Source organism: Macrobrachium nipponense, chromosome 7, assembly GCF_015104395.2.
Source record: "Macrobrachium nipponense isolate FS-2020 chromosome 7, ASM1510439v2, whole genome shotgun sequence".
Lineage (NCBI taxonomy): Eukaryota > Metazoa > Arthropoda > Malacostraca > Decapoda > Palaemonidae > Macrobrachium > Macrobrachium nipponense.
Genome location: NC_061109.1, coordinates 100,424,255 through 100,445,751, shown reverse-complemented (window position 1 = coordinate 100,445,751; position 21,497 = coordinate 100,424,255). Strand labels below are relative to the sequence as shown.

The 21,497-nt window shown below is 50.9% G+C and overlaps 1 protein-coding gene across 1 annotated transcript in view; it reads left to right on the top strand.

Moving 5' to 3' along the window:
- The window catches only part of LOC135217786 (vacuolar-sorting protein SNF8-like), a 106,666-nt gene that overhangs the window by 1,943 nt on the left and 83,226 nt on the right, over positions 1–21,497 (top strand). The window contains exon 2 of the mRNA XM_064253815.1: positions 8,091–8,215. Within this exon, the coding sequence (XP_064109885.1) occupies positions 8,114–8,215 (102 nt within the window). The 5' untranslated portion in view covers positions 8,091–8,113. The remainder of the gene's footprint in view (positions 1–8,090; positions 8,216–21,497) is intronic.

Sequence of the window (21,497 nt, the reverse complement as noted above, 5' to 3'; positions counted from 1 at the left end):
TATCAGGAATCATTCCCATTTTCTATTCATAATTTTTCTGTCGCCGGTGCTGAAAACACCGTTTGCAGCACCTCCGTCCAGATTTGGAAACTTACTAGCTACTTGAGTTATCCCTTTTGGTTTTTCTTTGGTATCTGAATTGGATCGGTGGCTTGGCAACACGTTGACTTTGGATTGATTTGAATTTGGTATTGATTTTTCTTTGATCAGATGTCAGGGTCTAGTTCTGCTAGCGCTAGATTTTGTTCTATGTCCGAATGTAGAGGTAGGCTACTGAAAGCTTCAGTAGACCCACATTCTGTTTGTAAAGTTTGCAGGGGGAATGAATGTACGTTTGGAAAGTCGTTGTAAGGAGTGTGAAAGATTAACAGAGTCGGAATGGAAGGCGTATGAAACCTATCTTAAGAAACTTGAGCGAGATAGGTTAAGGAGGTCTTCCTCTAGGAGTGTTTCAGTAGGCAAGATAAAAGGGTTATTCTCCTAAGCTACCCCTTTCCTTAAATATTCTCCTGCTAAACCCTCCTTCTGTAGATTATGCTCCTACCCCTGTAGTGTTGCCTCCGGCCCCTGAAACAGTGTCGGTAGAAGGTAATACTTTATCGCTAATTCTTGAATCGATTCGTAACTTAGAATCAAAAGTGTTTAGCTCTGGAGCCAAAAGTGAAAAGAGAAGTGCAGTGAAAGTGCCCCTTGTGTAAGTGGGGAGGGTGCGTCAGATCGGCCTCATTCCGCCTCTAGACCTAGACCTCTGCTTGACTCCCAGATTACGGGAGAGAGCATGTCGAAAGTCGAAGGAGGGTTACGAGGAAACCCCCCACCCCCACCGATCTGGCGTGCCTTCGGCAGCTTCTGACGAACCTACCCAGACTGCCAAGGAGCGTGCGCGTGCACGTCTTCTCAAGGAGTGCTTTTCTTCTTCTGAAGCTTCCTCCCCGCGCAAGGGGGGGGTGGAGCTCTCATACCGCATCACGTCCGCTGAAAAGGGACGGCTCGCGTTCGGGCACGCTTCACGTCCAAGTTGTTCTCCGGAAACTTTTGCTCGTCGCCTGATAGTGCGTTTTGCTGCTTTTCCTCCGCAGAAGAAGCGTAAGGATTATTCGGAGGCGGAGTCTTTCCTAGATGTTTCTTTCGAGCGCCGCAGTCGCTCTAAGGTGCGTGAAGTGGCGGTTCCTGGGAGTAGCAAGAAGGCGGGTCCCCTCGCCACTCTTGCTCACAGGTCAGCCCCTCCCCAAAAGAAAAAGGAGGCTTCACCTACAAGCAAGATTCTCCAGTCTCTTCAGGCGCCCAACAAATTCGAGATGTTTTTCTTCGAGAGAGACTGTTCCACGTCGCCGTAAGAATGGATGACAATCTTCCTGTGAAGAGGTCGAGGCGTTCTCCCCTCTCCCTCTCCTCGCTCGTCTCTCTCTCCGTTTGAGTCTCCCTCTAGAGTTCGTTCTGCTCCCCAGCAACTTTCTAGAGGAGGCGAGAAATTCGTTTCTCGCTCTCTGTGAAGTGGTTGTTTCCGCTGCTAATACGAAACTTGTTGATAAGAAGCGCGTTCTTTAGATGCCGAGCGCGCTTCTGTGAAAGTCAAACGCGCTTTAGTGGACGCCGAGCGTGACTCGGTGCAAGTTTCGCGAGCGCCAGTGGACGCTCAGCGCGTTTTAGTGGACGCTCGGCGCGCACCAGTGGACGCTCGGCGCGCACCAGTGGACGCTCAGCGAGCACCAGTGGACGCCAGGTGTACACCTGTTGCGGTCGAGCGCGCTTCAGTCGGCGCCAGTAGATTGGCTTCGGACGCCAAGCGCGCGCCAACGGACGTCAGTTTTCCACTTCCGCAAGCGCAAGCGGAAGCGGGAACTCTTCCTGTTCGCCGCTCTTTCTCTTTTGAGAAAGCTCGTGACTCTTCTTTACTTTCCTCCGACTTCTCCAGTGTCTGAAGAGGAAATTAGTGACGCTTTCGTCGAAGTGGACGAAGAACAGCAGTTGGCTCCAGTTTCGACGGACTACAAGGTTTTGACTCGTTTGCTACAGTCAGTCTTTGCAGCACTTTCCACCTGAAGCTCCACGTACTCCTCCCTCTCAGTTTTCGTCATCCAAAGCTACTAAGATCTCGGGCTTTTGTGAGATAAAGACGTCGCTTTCTACGAAGCAAGCTTTTAGAAAGGTCCATGATTGGATGGAAAAAGAGGAGGAAAAGCTTCAGGCAAGACTTCTTTCGCTTTACCACCTTCAAGACTTGGTGGCAAAGCTGGTATGTGGTATGAGACGGGAGAAAACGTCGGGGAGTTAAGCTTCCAGCCTCAGCTCAAGGAGACTTTGGTAGTATTGTAGTGACGCCGCCAGAAGATCTTTTCTGTCTTCCTCTAAGGTCTCTTGGACGCATAGTGAGTTAGACTTTCACCTTAAAGGCCTCTTCAGGACACTAGAGGTCTTTAATTTTCTTGACTGGTGCCTTGGAGTATTGGATGCCAGGTCCAGGAGTTCTGATTTCCATCAGTCTGGGGGAGCTGTCCAGTGTATTGTCTTGCATGGACAAGGCCGTCAGGGATGGTTCTGAGGAATTGGCTGCTCATTTCAGCACGGGACTGCTTAAGAAAAGAGCACTTTTTTGCAAATTTTGTACTGCAAAGTCGGTCTCACCAGCGCAAAAAGCGGATCTTCTTTTCGCTCTCAGAACATCTCTTCCCCCAGTCTATGGTAAAGGACATAGCTGCCAGTCTCCAGGAGAAAGCAACCCAAGACCTTCTGGCACAGTCTTCTAGGAAGCCTACTACTTGTCTTCGTCTTCTGGGTCCTCTGCTTTGAAGAAATCGAAGCCCTTTCGATCCGCTTCTTCCTCGAAGCCAGCCCTCGAGGAAGAGGCTTTCTTTCAGAGGCAAGACTCCCGCTCCTTCCAAGAGCAAGAAGTGAGAGGGAAGTCCTTCAGCCACCGGTAGGAGCCAGGCTTCTACATTTCGCGAAAGCTTGGGAAGAGAGAGGTGCCGACGCTTGGTCTCTGGACATCGTCAAGAAGGGGTACAGAATTCCTTTCCTGATGTACCCCCCGCTGTCTTCGGACACCAAAGGATTGTCTCCTTCGTATCAGGGAGAAAAGCAGAAAGTCTTCACGATCTACTAGATCAAATGATGAGAAGCAAGCAGTGGAACAGGTCTTCGACCGGGAGGTTCTCCGGGGGGTTTTTACAACCGTTCTGTTCCTAGTGCCGAAGCAGTCAGGGGGGGTGGCGCCCGTTTCTGGATGTCAGCAGTCTAAATCGCTTCGTTACCAAGCAGAAGTTCAAGATGGAGACACCTCAATCCGTGCTTGCAGCCTTAAGACCGGGGGATTGGATGGTCTCTTTAGACCTTCAGGACGCATACTTTCACGTCCCCATCCATCCCCGATCAAGGAAATACCTGCGGTTTGTCCTGAAAGGGAAGATTTTCCAATTCAGGGCACTGCTTCGGTCTCAGCACGGCGCCGATGGTGTTCACCGTTCTTTATGAAGAACGTTGCGAGGTGGCTCCATCTTGCGGAAATAAGGATCTCTCTCTACCTAGACGACTGGCTTATTCGAGCCTCATCGCAAGACCGGTGTCTGAAGGACCTTCACACGACTCTGTCGTTAGCGAGGTCCCTGGGACTTCTGGTGAATCTCGAAAAGTCGCATCTGACTCCTTCTCAATCCTTAGTCTATCTGGGGATTCAGATGGACTCAGTGGCTTTTCGGGCTTTTCGTCCCAGAGGGGCGACAACTTCAATGCCTGGACAAAGTGTCGGCCTTCTAGGAAGGAAACATGCTCGGTGAGGGAATGGATGAGTCTGCTGGGGACCATTTCCTCACTGGAGAAGTTTGTTTCTCTGGGAAGGTTGCACCTCCGACCACTTCAGTTCTTCCTCTCAAGCAATTGGTCATGCAAACAGGATCTAGAAGAGGTCTTGTTTTTTGACGGAAGAAGTGAAAAAGCACCTCAAATGGTGGGTTGGATACCCAAAGAAGCTTGCGGAAGGACTTTCGCTCAAGCTTCGGAACCCCGACCTAGTGTTGTTCTCCGACGCGTCCTCCACGGGTTGGGGAGCAACACTGGGAGGGAGAGAAGTGTCAGGCACCTGGAGAGGGGAACAGGTGTCCTGGCACATCAATCTAAAAGAACTTTCAGCGGTTTACCTTGCTCTAAGGTTCTTCGAAGAGGAAGTCTCCAACAAAGTGGTTCAGATAAACTCGGACAACACAACACCACAGCCCTGGCATACCTCAGGAAACAGGGGGGAACTCACTCTCCTTCTCTGTTCGTCATCGCGAGGAATATCCTGATTTGGGCGAAGTCGCAAAAAACGTCACGATTCTGACAAGATTTGTGTCAGGCGTGGAAAAAACGTGCGAGCGGACCTTCTCAGGCGGAAGGACAGCTTCTGCCGACGGAATGGACCCTTCATCAGGAAGTATGCCAGGCGCTATGGAAGCTGTGGGGGACGTCCTCATGTGGACGTTTTCGCAACTTCCCGAACGAAGAGACTTCCGCTGTATTGCTCCCCAGTTCTGGACCCGGGAGCAGTGGCAGTAGACGCCCTACTGTGGAATTGGGTTCGGGACTAGACATTTACGCTTTTCCCCCATTCAAAAATCCTCGGGGAAGTAATGAGGAAGTTCGCTGCATCAGAAGGAGCGAGAATGACCCTCATCGCCCCCTTCTGGCCAGCGGTCGACTGGTTCACGGAGGTGATGTCCTTCCTAGTAGACTTTCCAAGGACTCTGCCCCTAAGGAAAGATCTACTCAGACAGCCCCACTTCGAGAGGTACCACAAAAACCTCCCCGCTCTGAGTCTGACTGCGTTCAGACTATCAAGAAGTTGGCCAGAGCGAGGGGTTTTCAAGACCTGTGGCAACGGCGATTGCCACCGCAAGGAGGCCCTCCTCAATCGCAGTTTACCAATCAAAGTGGGCTGTCTTTAGAAGTTGGTGCAGAAGGAAGGGCATTTCCTCCACCTCAACCTCTGTAAGCCAGATAGCAGATTTCCTTCTTCACCTTAGGAAAGAAGCGAAACTAGCCGTTCCCACGATTAAAGGCTACAGAAGCGTGCTTCTGTGGTCTTCAGACATAGAGGACTCGACTTAGCAAATGATAGAGACATTCATGATCTCATTAGATCATTTGAGACTGTGAAAGTTCTCCAACCTAAAGTACCATCGTGGAACTTAGACGTGGTACTGAAGTTTCTCATGTCGAGTCAATTTGAACCGCTCCATTTAGCCTCGCTTAGGAATCTTACTAATGAAGACCATTTCCTAACCGCTCTGGCGACGGCGAAGAGGGTTAGCGAAATTCAAGTCATAAGCAAGCATATTGGGTTCAAGGATCATAGTGTAGTTTGTTCCTTAAGTCCTACGTTCTTAGCAAAGAACGAGAACCCTTCCAACCCTTGGCCGAGGACGTTCGAGATCAAAGGGTTGTCGGAGCTAGTGGGACCTGAAGCTGAGAGAGTCCTGTGTCCTGTCAGGGCTCTCAAGTTTTATTTGCAGAGAACCAGAGCATGCAGAGGTTCTTCGGAGAACTTGTGGTGCTCTGTGAAAAAACCAGATCTTCCGATGTCGAAGAATGCACTGGCTTCTTCTTAAGAAGTACGGTTAAGGAAGCCCATGAAAAGTGTAGTGAAAGTGACATGGAGCTTCTGAAAGTGAAAGCCCACGAGTTGAGGGCTATTGCTACTTCGGTGGCTTTTCACAAAAATATGGCAATCAAAGATATTTTGGGCGCCACTTATTGGCGAAGCAATTCGGTGTTCGCTTCACACTACCTGCGGGAGGTGAAAGCAACATACGAAAATTGTTACTCGCTCGGACCATACGTCGCTGCAGACACTGTTTTGGGGGCAGGAGGTAGCGCTCATCCTATCCTTTAACGGTTTAGGGGAGTTTTTAACTTGTGTTATGGTTGTGGGGTTGACCGCCTGCGGCGGATCTCCCTTCCATTAGCTTAGTCTATGTGGGATACTTTTGGTAGGCTACGCCAGGTGGTTGGTTTTTACTTCGTTGTGCCCTCATTTGTATGGTCAATGGTCTAGTAACCCGTCGTGGTCTCGCCCTGTTGACAGATCATCTGGATGCACCAGCTTTATAGGTCTCTACCTTGCTGGCAACTCTAGTAGCACAAGCAGACTTATGCGGCAGTAACCACGAAGTCAGCTATGCTAACAGGTAAGGAATCAAGATATCAATTATCTGCATATATATGTTTCCTAAAATCTTCTATTCTGTCTACTCCCACCACCAAAGGTGGGATTCAGCTATATATATATCTGACAGGTAAGTTTCATGAACAAAATGATATTGTAATGATACAATTAAGTTTGTTCATACTTACCTGGCAGATATATATAATCAAGTACCCACCCACCTCCCCTCAGGAGACAGTGGAAATAAAAATTATGAATAGAAAATGGGAATGATTCCTGATACCCGCCTCCCAGCGGCGGGAATGGGTACTAACCACCTGACTCCCACTGCGTGTGTCGTAAGTGTTTAAATTTCTGTCGGATTCGGAAAAATACAGCTATATATATATCTGCCAGGTAAGTATGAACAAACTTAATTGTATCATTACAATATCATATTTGTGGATATTTCTCATAGAAAAATACCGTGCATATGCAAATGTTCTGCGAATAATACGGGGAAACGTTCCCGAGAGAAATCCGCTAATGTGTGAGTCCGTGAATCCGGAGAACGCAAGTTCGGGGGTCCACTGTATATAAGTTGGTAAAATTTACGATTGTCGTGTAAAAGAGGTCCCACAAGGGGTTGTACTAAATATAAAAATTTTCAACTTTTTGTGGAAGGTAGGGAAATTTTTTTTAGACATTTTTATCTTTCACCATGTACATTTGCATATCTTCCTCTTCCCATTGATATGATTTTTCGTAAATTGGCCAACCTCAAAGTTTACCCAGCCGGAGGAGCTGCATATCGATGTATTTACCTGTCCAGTAAGGGTTAATTACATTTGACCCCAAACAATAACTGTAAATTCTCAATAAGCAACCCAAATTCTATAGGAAACTGTATTTTCCAAAGAGATACCCGACGCGGAGTTATTACCTAAATCTACCCTATTATGTACCTAGTATAGGTACATCCATGGAATTTGCAACCAGGATACCTACTGTTGTTTCTTTATTTAAACCTATGGCAGTGGTTGTTATATTAGAGTCAAAATTTACCCCAAAAACAAACAAAATGCAAAGAATTAGGGTATTTAATCCTTAAGAGTCGGACTAAAAAATCAATATGCAGAACTCCAGGCCGAGAAAAGTTTGAAGTCGGCCAATTTAAGAAAAAAACACATCAATGGAAAGAAGAATAGTCCAGGTGTGCAGAACTCCAGTCAGTTCTAAAGGCTCACTCACATTCCTCCCACCAATCAGTGAGTCTTCCTTGTTTAAAGGACTGAGGGTTTATACATCATGTAGGAACAAATCTCAATTTTTTAAAGTAAATTGTATTTTTCCTAACTATACAAACCTGAGATCCTGTACATTTATGCCCACCTCATGCCACCCCTCGATCTGAACCTGGGCCAAAAGGCAAAGTGGAGTACTATTTACATCTGGGCAGGCAGGCCTACCTGCCTACCAGACGGCAGTTACTGACTAACCGCCTTGTTCAAGAATTTAATGACCATAATTCCAGCCTACACTGAAAGTAATTCCTTATGTAAAGGATCTCAGGTTTGTATAGTTTGGAAAAATACAATTTACATAAAAAAATTGTGATATTTTAATGTCATACTTCCCTGTGCTTTGCACCACAAATTGGTTGCTTAGTTTTTCAAAATTTCCTTCATCAAATTTTTAGTCCGATCAATTCATTTAAGTCCTTTTACCAGCCCTGTAGGAGGTTTGAAATTTGGAAATTTTCTAGTCAAATTAAATGATGAATTGTTCTAAGATTATACCTTCCATTGCCTCATTTGGCTGCAAAAAGTTTGTGATATCCAGAAGTGTAGTTTTTTTTTTTTTTATAATAAAGTCTGATATACTTTATATAAGTGTTTGTTCACATTTAACTACGTACTTGTTATTCCTAATCTCAATCCTTTCTGTGTACTTTATTGAGGATATTTTTCAGATTTGTTCATAGATATTGCTGAAATGAGGCGACGAGCAGGAGTAGGTGCCATACAAAGGCAAAAAATCCAGCAAGACAAGTTTAAAGAGAAGGGGAGTGAAATTCAAGAAAATCAGATAGAACAGGTATTTGATTCTTTCATGTTTATATGCCTATAAAGTAAACATTATTTGGAATGAATCTTACTTACTGTTAAAGTTAGCTTATATCATTGTGCTGTCAGGTGCAATTGGCTTTCAAAATAAAAAAAAATGATAATGTTTGCTGACCTGCAAGCACTGTTTCTGTAATCACTTGTTTTTCACCAGATGGCAATTGAATGTTTATGTTCTTGGTAGAATTCTTCATGTTGTGTCCTTGTGCATATAGTAGTGTGAATCAGTAGAAATGATTTTGATGATGTTCCTACATAAATACAAACCATAGTTTGTTCCGACACGGCATACAAACCTTCGGTCCTTTTACAATAGGAAGGTACTAGCGGCAGCTGGATAGGTCGTAAGCTTTCGAACAAGGGGTTCGGTAGTTAACTGCTTGTCCGACAGGCGCGCGCGCGCGACTGGGAGGTAAACAAACCACTTTTGCTTTCGGCCTCACAGTGGATGGACGTGTGTGTTCGACGCTCTCTGCCCGCTGCTCGTCGTTTGCTTTCTGAGTATTTGGTTGTAATTGTGTATGAAAGAGTATTGTAAGTACAATCATTCTCTCTGTGCATAATAATTACTGCCTTCAATTGAATTATGATGGAATCTCCTCGCCTCGCTACCCCAAGGAGACTTTGCCCGGGTATCGAAGGGCGTAAATGTGGGAAGTTTAGATCGTTCCCAGAGATTGACCCTCATATTTTGTGTGCTCGGTGTCGGGGGCGCGAATGCACCCGGGCCGAGCCCTGTGATGTATGTAATGACTGGTCGGAGGCGCAGTGACTTTGTATGAGGGCAGGAAGAAAGCGAAGGCCTGCAAAGGAGTCGTCGGAAAGCTCTCCCGCGACTCCTTTGGTGACGGACACTTCGTCTTCTTTCCTGCCGCCCCGCTCAACTTCCACGTCTCGCGCCTTCCCCTTCGGGGGGGGTGTCTAGTCCTTCTCCCTCCTGACGTGTCGAGTGTGGAGGAGGGCGCTAGATACCCTGACGTAGAGTTGTACTCTGGGTCCTCTATCCGCTCGTCTTCGCTGCGAGCGGGTAGAGGATCCTTCTAATCACCCGACTTTTGCCTCCTCAGGTGCGGTTGCCGTGAAGGATGACCTCGGACAGGTGTGGGCATCGGTTGGGGCTGCAGGGCGTGCCGAGTGTCCAGGGGCTGCTCTATCATCTCGCTGGCTCCGTGGCGGTCACTCATGCAACGGTCACAACCACCACCACGACCCTTTCAACACCCGGCTACGCGTCACCTCCTCACCTGGTGTACACCCAGCACGCGGTCTCTGTGACACCCACAACATCGGTGCAGGGGCCAGTCGCCGTAACTCGGGGAGTGTGATGCCGCCACCTGGGTTTGCCGTGCTGCCGCGACCGGACTTCATGTGCCCGAAGAGCTCGCCCCTGGACCTCCCACCGGTACCGAGGACGTCTGTGCCGCTGGTTCGACCACCTGGACCGCCCACACAGCCTGCCGTACCTGCCGTGACCACCGCTGCTGTTCCTGTTTCTGCTCCTGCCGTCTCGACTGCCGTTCCTGTGATGCTCGCACTGCTGATGTTGTTCCTGTTCCTGGCGCCGCTGCTCCCATGCTGGTCTGTTCGGACAGGTACGTCCGGGCCCTGTTGCTTCGGCAACAGCAGCCCCGGCTCCGTCCTGGATGACAGATCTGACGTCGGTCCTGAGGAGGTTGACGAAGAAGAAGAAGAAGAGGAGGAAGGTGTCGTCGTCGTCTTCATCGTCTTCTTCGTCGTCGTCGTCGTCTGCCGCCTCTTCCCCTTCTTCTTCTAAGGCCCCACCGCCTAAGAAGAAGAAGGTTGCCTCCCCCCCCCCTAAGAAGTCTCCTTCGGGAACTTCTAAGGGCCCGTCTCGCTCCGGTGAGACGGGGGGTTCTTCCGCTGGTCGCCCTGCTCCTTCGGGAGCAGGACCCGTCTCTTCTCCCGCAAGGAAGAAGACTACGGGGACCAGAGGGGTGCCGGCTAACACCGGCACTTCCTCTCCTGCTGTCAGTGGTTCGGCCACAGCAGCAGGATCCGGCTCGGCCGCTCGTTCGCGAGAGGTACCGAGTGTACGGTCGCCTAACAGTGACCGTGCAGCTAGGGAAGAACCAGACCTCTGAGTCCGCTCAGCGTCAGGTTCACGGCACGGAGCGGAAGACTGGTGACAGCCGCTCACGCGGCTCTCACCAGACCAGCTCTCGCTCTCACGGCGAGCAGCTGGCTACCCGGGCGGACGTGACGGTCCATGACCGGCCACGGGCTGAGGCTGGGAAGAGGTCCCCCCGTTCGCCGGCACCAGCCACGGCTGGTACCAGCGAACTGACGCACCGTGAGGATACGCACCGATCTCACAGTGACAGTGGAGCTCGCCGGTCGCCTGACCGTCGCTCTCGCAGAGAGCGATCGGGTACGGCGACCAGCACCAGCTCTCTGACACACGAGACCGGGGCCGCTGTTCTCGGTCCAGCCGTTCTCCACAGCGAGACGGCTCGACTAGGTCTGCAGCTCGATCACACCGCGGGTTGGCGATCGCCTGCAGTCCTCCAAGCCCACTGGTTCTGCCAGCGAGCGAGGAGGGAGCGTCAGGTCTGCCTCTCCCATAACCTTCAAACCTCCTCGGGTTACACCGGGAGGGGCGAGGTATTGAGGAGTGATCGTGAGGGGTGCGCCCCTCAGGATCCCGCCACGTCGTCGTACGTACCAGGCTCGGTTCTCGGACCAGCCAGGTCGTACGCACAGGTGGTTGGAGGAGACCGAGAGGGGGCTGTCGCTGCTCCTCTCCTTGAGGGAGGAGGGTCTCGGGAGATGCTCCTGTTTGAGGGACTGGACGGTCCGACTCCACAGGATGCTATCACGCCCGAGATCCAGAGGAACTTTGCCGAGGTTATTGCGCTGATTCGTCAGCACAACGACCTCGGGGAAGGATCGCCGCTCCCACCATCCGAGCCCACGTCCCGGCTCGAGTCGTTCTGGGGCCCGAAGAGGGAACCCAGACCGACGGTGGGTTTGCCGCGTTCACAGCTTGCGGACTCAGTGCTGGACCAGGTTGAATCGCTTGTCTCCGGGCAAGACGGTTCGCTCAAGTCTGGCAGGTCGAACAAGCTGCTTCCACCTCTCTGCTACGACAGCGGCGGTTTTACGTGCCATCTGAAGACCCATGTCCGCCCAAACAGGTCAACCCGGAGTTAGCTGAGGCTGACTCCGGGTGTGTCTCTGCAACAGCTCCTGTCCGAGAACCTGTGGTTCTCGCAGCAAGAGGCACTAGGCCTGGAATCTACCGCCATGGCAGCTTTCCAGGCCGTCTCCTGGCTAGATCTGTGGTCCCTCACAGTATCTAAGGTCGCAGCCAACTCCGGGGAATTTCTCCCGAAGAGGACTCGGCCTTCAGGAGACTTTGCCAGTCTGGGGGAAGAGCCATCTCCTTCCTTGCCCACCAGACGGTGAACCTGTGGGCCAACCTGGTTCTCCGACGAGGGACGCTGTCCTTACTCGGGTTTCCAGGGCGGCCGGGCGTGAGGCGGCGTTGGGGCTTCGAAACGGACCTCTACGGAGTTCCACGTCTCTCTTCCCAGGAGAGATGGTGGACGCTGCGGTGGACAGACGGCGCACTGATGACAGTGACCGTCTGGTTCACCAGGCAGTCTCGAAGGCTTCTGGGCAGCCTCGGACTGCGGCCAAGTCTAAGAGCTCGGCTAGCGCTTCCTCGGCTGCTAAGACGGTTGCTGCGTCGAAGCCCCGAGGAATGACTCTGTCTTCTTCGACTTCTAGCAAGGGGAGCCGTAACCAGCCCTCCTCCCAGCCCTCCTCATCCCGTGGAGGCTCTGGGAAGAAGTCGAAGAAAGGGGGGAAACGCTAGGGACGGCGTTCCCCCTCACCTGCTGCCGGAAGTGGGGGGGTGCCTGGCCAGCCATTGGGGCAACTTGGCAGCGTTACGGCGCCGAGAACCTGGATTTTGTAGAAATGTCCTTCGGGAGGGATATCTATTACCCTTCGAATCTCGGCCACCCCTCACCTCCAACCCGGTCCAACAGCAGTCGTACGTTCCAGGGTCATCGAAGGACGTAGCACTGAGACAGGAGATCAAGACCATGCTGAGCAAGAGAGCTGTAGAGATCGTCACGGATCAGTCACCGGGCTTTTACAGTCGACTCTTCCTGGTGGAAAAGTCTACGGAGGCTGGCGCCCGGTGATAGATCTCTCTCCCCTGAACCGGTTTGTTCGCCAGACCCGGTTCACGATGGAGACGGCACGCTCAGTGCTCGACTCCATCAGGGAGAACGATTTCATGCTTTCAGTGGACTGAACGGATGCGTATTTCCAAATACCCATTCATTCAGTCCTCCAGAAAGTACCTCCGCTTCATCCTCGACGGGACGGTGTGACCAGTTCAGGGCACTGTGCTTCGGTCTCTCAACCGCCCCACAGGTGTTCACGCGAGTGTTCACTCTGGTGTCTGCTTGGGCCCATTCGCACGGGATACGTCTGATGAGGTATCTCGACGATTGGTTAGTCCTGGCGAGCTCCCGCTCGCAGTTGCTACAGGACAGGGATCGACTGCTCGAGTTCTGTCGCGATCTGGGGATCGTGGTGAACTTCGAGAAGTCCGATCTCGAGCCCAGCAGAGGATGAAGTACCTGGGTATGCTGATCGACACGGTAGCAGGGCGAGTCTTCCCCGCAGACTCGCGGATCAGCAGATTCAGGGAGGCAGCCAACCAGTTCCTGTCTCGGCAGGAACAGGTAGCTCAGCGATGGCAAGTCGTGATCGGACACCTGTCGTCACTCGAGAAGTTAGTCCCTCACGGGCGTCTTCACCTGCGGTCTCTTCAGTGGAGACTAAAGGAGAGTTGGTCGCAGGCGACGGATCCCCCAAGCTTTCCAGTGTCACTGACACAGGAGGTGAGGCAGGACCTAGCCTGGTGGCTGGACGACAGGAACCTCTTAAGGAGGTGCCTCTGCGCACTCCCCCCCCGGACATGCAGCTGTTCTCAGACGCATCGACCGAGGGATGGGGCGCACACCTGGAGGAGTTGCTGACTTCAGGAGTGTGGGACGAGAACGACAAGCACCTTCACATCAATGTACTGGAACTCAAGGCAGCGTTTCTCGCTCTCCAAGAGTTTCAGGACCGCTTGATGGGACACTCAGTGGTGTTGATGTGCGACAACACCACGGTGGTGGCTTACGTCAACAAAACAGGGGGGCCTAGTGTCTCTCCCGTTGTACCAGTTGACTCGGCAGGTGCACGAGTGGGCTCAGGCACACTCAATAGAGCTGTCGGCACGCTACATTCCAGGGAAGAGGAATGTAGTAGCAGACACGCTCAGCCGTCGGGATCAGGTGATAGGGACCGAATGGTCTCTACACCAGGACGTGGCGGAAAGGCTCTTCGACCTGTGGGGGCGACCAGTCGTGGATCTGTTCGCCACCCGGCACAACAGGAAGCTCCAGGTGTTCTCGGCCGTGCCGGACCCATGGGCAGCTGCAGAGGACGCTCTTCAACACCCGTGGGACAACCTCTTCGCCTATGCCTTTCCCCCGTTCAGCCTGATTCGCAAGGTGATCAGTCGAGCACTGGTCACCCCGAATCTCAGGATGATCCTGGTGGCTCCCAAGTGGCCACAGGCCATTTGGTATCCGGACCTGCTGGCTCTTCTCGTAGGAGAACCGAGAGAGATTCCCCCTTGGCACAACCTTCTCGCCCAGCCACACGTCGAGCGGTACCACCAGGAGCAGTCCAGTCCCTACGTCTTCACGGCTGGCTGTTATCCACCATCTCTTGCGAACGAGAGGCTTTTCTCGTAGCGCAGCAACAGAGATGGCTGGAAACGTCCGTCAGTCCTCTGCAATGCTGTGTTACCAGGGGAAGTGGGCCGTCTTCTGTGGTTGGTGTCGTAGACGGGGTATATCTCCTCTCAGAGCCACTCTTCAGCAGGTAGCGGATTTCCTCGTTTTTCTTCGCCGAGAGAAGCTCCTCTCAGTCCCCACAGTTAAAGGATACAGAGCCGCCTTGGCGCTCGTCCTGAAACTGAGGGGGTTGGACATCTCGAACTCATTCGAGATCTCCTTGCTTATGAGGAGCTTCGAAAGGTCTTGCCCACCCAGGGAACTCAGGCCCCCTGCGTGGGGACGTGACTCTTGTCCCTTAGGAGTTTGACTCGAACGCCGTTCGAGCCGCTCCGAGAGTCGTCAGACAGGGATCTGACCCTCAAGACCCTCTTCTTGCTGGCCCTGGCATCGGCGAAGAGAGTAGGGGAACTTCATGGTCTTTCCTATGATGTACGACACTCCAGGGGATGGGGATCTGTGACGCTCGATTTCGTCCCGAACTTCGTTGCGAAGACTCAGAAACCGTCGGTCCCTGACGACAGGTTTCGAGTCATTCACGATTCCCTCCCTATTGGACTTCACCGATAATGATGCGGATGAGATGCTGCTTTGTCCTGTGAGGGCGCTACGGCGCTATCTGAAGAGAACTCGACACCTCAGGCCTGAGTGTCGACGCCTCTTCGTTAGCACCGGGGTTACCAAGAAAGAAGTATCCAAGAACACTCTTTCTTTCTGGCTGCGTGAGGTCATCAGGAGGGCGTATGAGGCTGATGGTAGTGACGACATCCGTACGTCCCGTCCGAGAGCTCACGAAGTCAGAAGTATTGCCCCGACGTTGGCGTTCCGTAAGAACTTCTCCGTGGCGCAGGTCCTGAAGGCAGGGGTCTGGTCTAACCAGACTACCTTTACGTCCTTCTACTTCGGGATATTGCCCACAGGTCCTTGGATACGTTTTCCTTGGGACCCGTGGTGGCTGCTCACAAGTTGTGTAGCTAACCCAGACCCTCGCAGGCTGAACAGCATCGAGTCCTGGTGTGACTGTGTGGATGGATGTGTGTGAGTGAGTGAGTGACTGGCTCTCTCTTCCCATCTTTTCCTTCCCCTCTACCTGTGGGCAGAGGGCCATGGTCGTCACTACGCTGGAATGAGGACGAGATGCAGGTGAGCTATATGACAGAGCCCCATCCTATCCCTTTCACTAGGGATAGGAGCAGAATATCCACCACTTCCTTCTACAAGGGGGGGAAGTGGATGCCTACAAGAGTCAAACCCATGACTTTATATTTGCTCCTGTACAGGAACAAGTTCTTACATTGCTGGTACGAAGAGATACGCATGCCTCTCTCTTAGTACTCGGTCCAGAGGTCTGACCATTGATCCTGCGGTGCACACCCCGATCAATCGGACAGAGCTTGGATCCCTCCCTCGCTCTTACGACCAGGGAGGCTTCCAAGGTTGGGCGAACACCAGTCTGTTCACAAAAGACTCAGATTCCACCCACCAAGAAGTGAGTCTTCCTATTGTAAAAGGACCGAAGGTTTGTATGCCGTGTCGGAACAAATGACAATTTGTCCAAAATTGCATTTTTCCTAACTATACAAACCTGAGGTCCTTTTACACATAGCCCCACCTCATGCCACCCCTCACTCTGCAGTTTTTGCTTGGGCCAAAGCAAAAGTGATTTGTTTACCTCCCAGTCGCGCGCGCGCGTCTGTCGGACAAGCAGTTAACTACCGAACCCCTTGTTCGAAAGCTTACGACCTATCCAGCTGCCGCTAGTACCTTCCTATTGTAAAAGGACCTCAGGTTGTATAGTTAGGAAAAATGCAATTTTGGACAAATTGTCATTTTAGTAGTTAACTTACCCAGTAAATATATAGCTGTAGTATTGCAACACACTCCCTGAACACCCGAATTAGCCCTGGTCACTGACCAGCCCGAACTACATCCCCACAAATTTTTCCCACAAAATGGGCATTTAACTGTCAGTGCTACCAATGCTGCAGGTACAATTTGTCCACTGAGTTACCTGTGGTACCATTGGCAATGCTGCTGCAAATACCGGCCGCCAGAGGCCTACCTCCTCAATTGCTATTAGTTCACCGTGCTGTGAGGACATGTCTTGCTTCAGGCAAACCTTTTGGTCATAGCCTGACCCCCCACTAAACAGTTTGGTCTCTGGATACTGGATTATGACCTTGGCCTTTTTATTATGACTATGCTTCTGGTTTTTTCTTTGGTTTGATCTGAAACTTGGAACTTCTGGTGTCAACCTGGTTTGCTATTGGACTAGTGATGGATAAGCAATGTAAAGAAACGTTGTCAGCCAACGCCTCTACGTATGCTTTGTCTACTGCCGTGACATCCGAGCAATCTGCTGGGGAAGATGTCGGAGCTATTGGCCCTGCATGTCATGCAAGTGGAAGATGAGCACTCTCAAACATGACCGACATTCTGTATGCATTACGTGTAGGAAGGTTCAGTGTAGCATCAGACAAAGGTGTGAAGAGTGTAGGGATTGGTCTTTAGAGCAGATGGAAGATTACTTAAAGCACAGGAAGTCCTTAGCTTCCAAGAGTAAGCATAGGTCGGGAGTAGAATCCCACTCAGTAGATAAAGAAGCTCTAGAATCAGTTATATAGGAAGTTAGAAGACAGGTTGTCATCTAGCATGTCTAGTTTATTTTCTAATTTGATGACTAAGTTAGCTGAAAGTAAGTACTATAACAGTAGTATCAGCGTAAATGATTCTAATCGTTCTCTTTCAGCCCCCCTGCCTGTTTCAGAACCAGCCCTAACAGGTGCCGGGGGTCATGGAGATCTGCAAGCCTCGAAGGTAGGATCTGCTGGCCCCCCCGGGGCAGAGCAGGCAGTGCAGCCAGCAGAAATTCCCCTTTCCTCTCAAGTGGTAAGTTTGGAAGTTTTAGGTCTAGCTCAGACACAGACAAGTAGGGATAACTGCTTGGGTAGTGTGCAGGAAGACAAGTTCATGGGGCAGGTTTCTTTGGGTTCGAGTTTGGTGTTGGTACCTAGTATGACGGGTTCGTCGTTGGATCCTTATGAGGTTCTATTTCCTGCTTCGAAGTTTCTTCGACAGAAGGCTTCTAAGTCTGTATGTGGGAGTGTGGATGTGGTTTCGGTGTCAGGTGCTGAGATTCTGGATAATACTCCATCTTTGAAGGTTCCTTTTCCCTCGGGGAATAAGTTTGAGTTATATTTTTGTGGCGGCAATTCGGATGACCAAGGTATTAATTTAGCTGAGTATAATGCAAATTTGTTAGGTTTGTCTCAAGGGTACAGGTTATTAGTGAGACAATGTTCCCATTTTGGTTTATCCAATAATCTTGATCAAGTACTGAAGAATTACTAATGAGGTTTACCAAGATTATCAGGGGGAACAGAGTCAGTTTATTTTCTTTCTCTCAAAACTATGGTGTCTTCTTCTTCTGCTTCGGAGCCTTCCCTTCCAACTTTGCATTCTAAACCTTCTTCATGGGTCCTTACACAATCAGCTTTTATGGGTCTCTTCAGAGTTCATCTCGGAATCTTTGTTCGCTCAGCCTATTTCTATGTCTTCAACCTTAACTCCTTCCACGGGTCAGGCAGGTGTGCAGACTTCTTGCTTACATGCTTCTCAAGTGGTTGCCGAACCTTCCGCAAAGACATATTTACATCCTACAATGGGTTTGGGACGTAATTTCTCCGTTGAGGTTCAGGCAGGGGCTTCTGTTATGAGTGATCCGGATGTGCCATCATCGAAAGTAACAGCACCAATTGTATCCTCAGTCCCTCTTTTCACCAGGGTAGATGGTAATCTTCATTAGGTTCTGATGGGTTCTGGAGTCTGTAGCATAACCTTAGAGGCACCTTTGAGTGTGGTTCTGGTTGGTATGTTCTCCACCTGTCCAACTTTGGCAGTAGGCACTCCGGTGGTAACTCCGAGCATTGCTTCTTCCTGTTTCCCTCCTCCTTTAACTTCTTTCTCAACTTTCCCTGGGGGTTTGTCTGTTCCTTGGTCTCAGGTGTGCAATTTCAGTTCTGATTTGATTCCGGGTTATTCAGGAGTAATTACTCCCCCTCCATTCATCAATGTGACTTCTACTCCGGATATCTGTCCGGGTGGGTTTGTGGTTCAGCCTAGGTTAGGCTGACCAGTGTTACGGCTTCTCCGCTCGTAGGTGCAGCCAAGTGCAGCTGGGTCAGCTGTTGCATCATCGTCTCTTGGTAGTGAGGGTCTTGTGCAACTGAGTGCGGTTGGCTCAGGTGTGATGAGACCAGGTATGTTGGGTGTGGGGTTAGAGCATCCAGGGGTAGTGGGTGTGACTTGCACAGTTGTTGCATCATCGTCGCGTGGTGGTTCGGGTCTCGTGCAACTGAGTGCGGTTGGTTCAGGTGTAATGGGACCAGGTATGTTAGGTTTTGTACAAGTAACTTACCCAGCAGATATATACTTAGCTATAGACATCGTCGTCCCGACAGAATTTCAAAACTCGCGGCACACGCGACAGGTAGGTCAGGTGATCCACCATTCCCGCCGCTGGGTGGCGGGGTCTGGAACTATTCCCGTTTTCTAAGCCATAATTTCTCTGTCGGTTGAACGGACAACACCTATTGTTCGTTCCTCCATCTTGGATTTCAACTCGTTTGCCGAGAATTTGGATTGGTTTTTTGGTGACGTATTCTGTTTTTTCTCTGGCTTGGCATACGCTTATTGTGGACTGTTTTTCGACTTTGGTTTTGACTACTCTTTCACGATGTCTGACGCTAAGGCTTCACCTATGTTTAGAGTTTGCAGTAGGGAAGACTGTAAGGTTAGGCTGCCTAAATCGGCATTAGATCCGCATAGTATTTGCGCTAAATGCAGGGAGAATGAATGTTCTTTTATTAACACCTGTGTGGAATGCGAGAACCTTACGGAGCTTGAATGGAAGGAATTATCATCATATGTTAGGAAGCTTGAGAGAGATAGAGTGAGGAAGGCTTCAGCTAGGTCATCTAGTAGATCTTGCTCCTTAGAACAAGAAATTAACTCTCCTTCTAACAATTTTCCCTTAGCCTCAGCTGCTTCTCCCTGTTCTGAATCCAAAGATTCTTCATCAGAGAGGGAAAATGTAAAAGCTTCATTAAGAAACTTCAAGCTCAGCTACGAGCTCTAAACCAAGGTAAGAGTGGTGATAGTGACTTGTGCAGTGTCCCCAGTGCAGTGGAGGGGGCGTCTGACCGGTTCCTCATTGCTCCTAGGCCTAGACCTCTTCCAAACTCCCAGGACCAGGGGAGGAGGAATGTCGAAAGCCGCAGGGAGGATGCAGAACATCCCCAACGGTCAGGCGTCCCTTCGGCAGATCCTGTTGTTAAGTCCCAGGCTGCCTCGGATTGCCGCAGAAAAGGCGTCCTAAAGGAGTGTTTTTCGGCCTCAGACTCTTCCTCTCCTAAATGAGGATGGAGTTCGGCCTCCCGTTCGCGCCCTTTGAAGGAGTGCCTGGAAGCGTCGCCTAAAGGGAGACGCTGCTGACTCCAGGCCCAGAGCGTTTTCCCGAGGATTGGCCTTTCGGGACCTAAGCATGGACTAGACAAGAGGAGCCTGCTCTTCAGGATCCGACCAAGAAGTTTTTGGTTAATCTGCAAGAGCAGTTAGCGTCGCTCGTAGGCTCTTTTGCTAAGGACTCTACAAGGAGGAAGGATGTCTCGCTCCCTGTGAAGAGTTCCGCTAAGCGTCCTTCTTCGTATAGGAGAGAACTCTCACGATCTCCAGGGCGTTTATCGCCTTCGTCAAGGGACTCGTTGGATAGGAGTTGTTCTCCTGAGAGAAGAGCCCTTTCGCCCTATAGGCTGGCTTCCCCGAAGCGCCCTCTTAGACACAGCGCATCGAGCAGAAGTCTCGAGCGGTTTAGCTACAAGGAACCGGAAAACCGATTTAGGTATCAGGATCCCTTGGGTCTTCAGGACCAGGAGCCAGACAGGCGCAAAGAGGCAGCAAGACGCAAGAAAGGACGTCAAGAGCCTCTTAGAACGCTGGATTCAGGACGTCAGGATTCTGCTAGAAGGCAGGAATCAGGACGCTATGAGCCAGGACGCCATGAGTCAGGGCGCCAGGAGTCAGGGCGCCAGGAGTCAGGGGCGCCAGGAGTCAGGGCGCCACGAGTCAAAAGGGCGTCAGGAGTCCAGGGCGCCAGGAGTTAGGGCGCCAGAAACACGGACGCCAGGAGTACGTTAGGCGTCAAGTGTTAGGGCGCCAAGAGCCTGTTAAGCGTCAGGAATCAGGACGCGGGGATCTGTTCAAGCGCCCTGAATCAGGACGCCAGGAGCCTAGCAAGCGCCACGAACCCGACGAACCTAGACAACAAGAGTCTAGTAGGCACAAGAGTGTTGCCGACAGACAGGAGCCTCACTCTTCGTATAGGAGTGCTAATGTTCCGCACTTCCCTTCTCGGGAAAGGAGTTCTTCTCCCGGGAAGAGCCAGATCACTCCAAAACGATCTCCTTCTGTAGATCAGTTGGACCGCAGGTATCGGGAAGACGAAGAGCCTGTAGATGTAGCAGTTTCGGACTACAAGAGACTTTCTCTTTTGCTGCTAAAGGAGTTCGGAGACTCCCTTCATCCTGCGGACCCTCCTTCACCAGGATCGTTGATGTCCAGCACTAAAGCTCTCAAATCGTCTTCCTTCGTTTTAAGATGCGCCCCGCTCTTTGTATGAAAAAGGCATTGAAAACTTTTTCAGAGTGGTTGACTTCCAGAAGGGAAGCGGGCAAGACAGTTTTTTCCTGCCCTCCTTCCAAGTTAACAGGCAAACCAGGAAGGTGGTACGAGACCAAAGAGCCGATGGGGTTAGGCCTGCCTTCTTCCGCGGATGCGGATTTTGCTTCCTTAGTGGACTCTGCTAGGAGGAAGTCGTTGCTGTCTGCTAAGGCGACTTGGGGCATGTGTGAGCTGGACCACCTTCTAAAGGGCCTCTTTAAAACCCTTGAAGTCTTCAACTTTATGGACTGGGCGTTAGGAGCATTAGCGAAGAGAGCTCAGGACACGGACTTTGTTTCCATGGAGGCAACTTTTCGAGCGTCCTGGCTTGCCTGGACAGAGCGGTCATGGACGGTTCTGTGGAAGTTGCCTCTCTTTTTGGGACGGGAGTATTGAAGAAGAGATCTGTCTTTAGCTCTTTCTTAGCAAGAGCAGTATCACCCTTGCAAAGGACATCTCTTCTTTTGCTCCTTTATCCCCGCACCTTTTTCCACAAGAGACGGTTAGAGAGGTTTCGAAATCTCTTACGGAGAAGGCAACTCAAGATCTACTCACTCACTCAGCCAAGAAGTTTAGGCCGGCAGTGCCGATAGAGAAGAAAGAGAGACCCTCTTTTGTTCAGCCCTTTCGAGGGGCCTCCTCTTCTAGAGCTCCTCTTAGAGGTCGAAGACCAGAGAGAAAGAGTAGACCATCTAGAAGGTCCTTCGG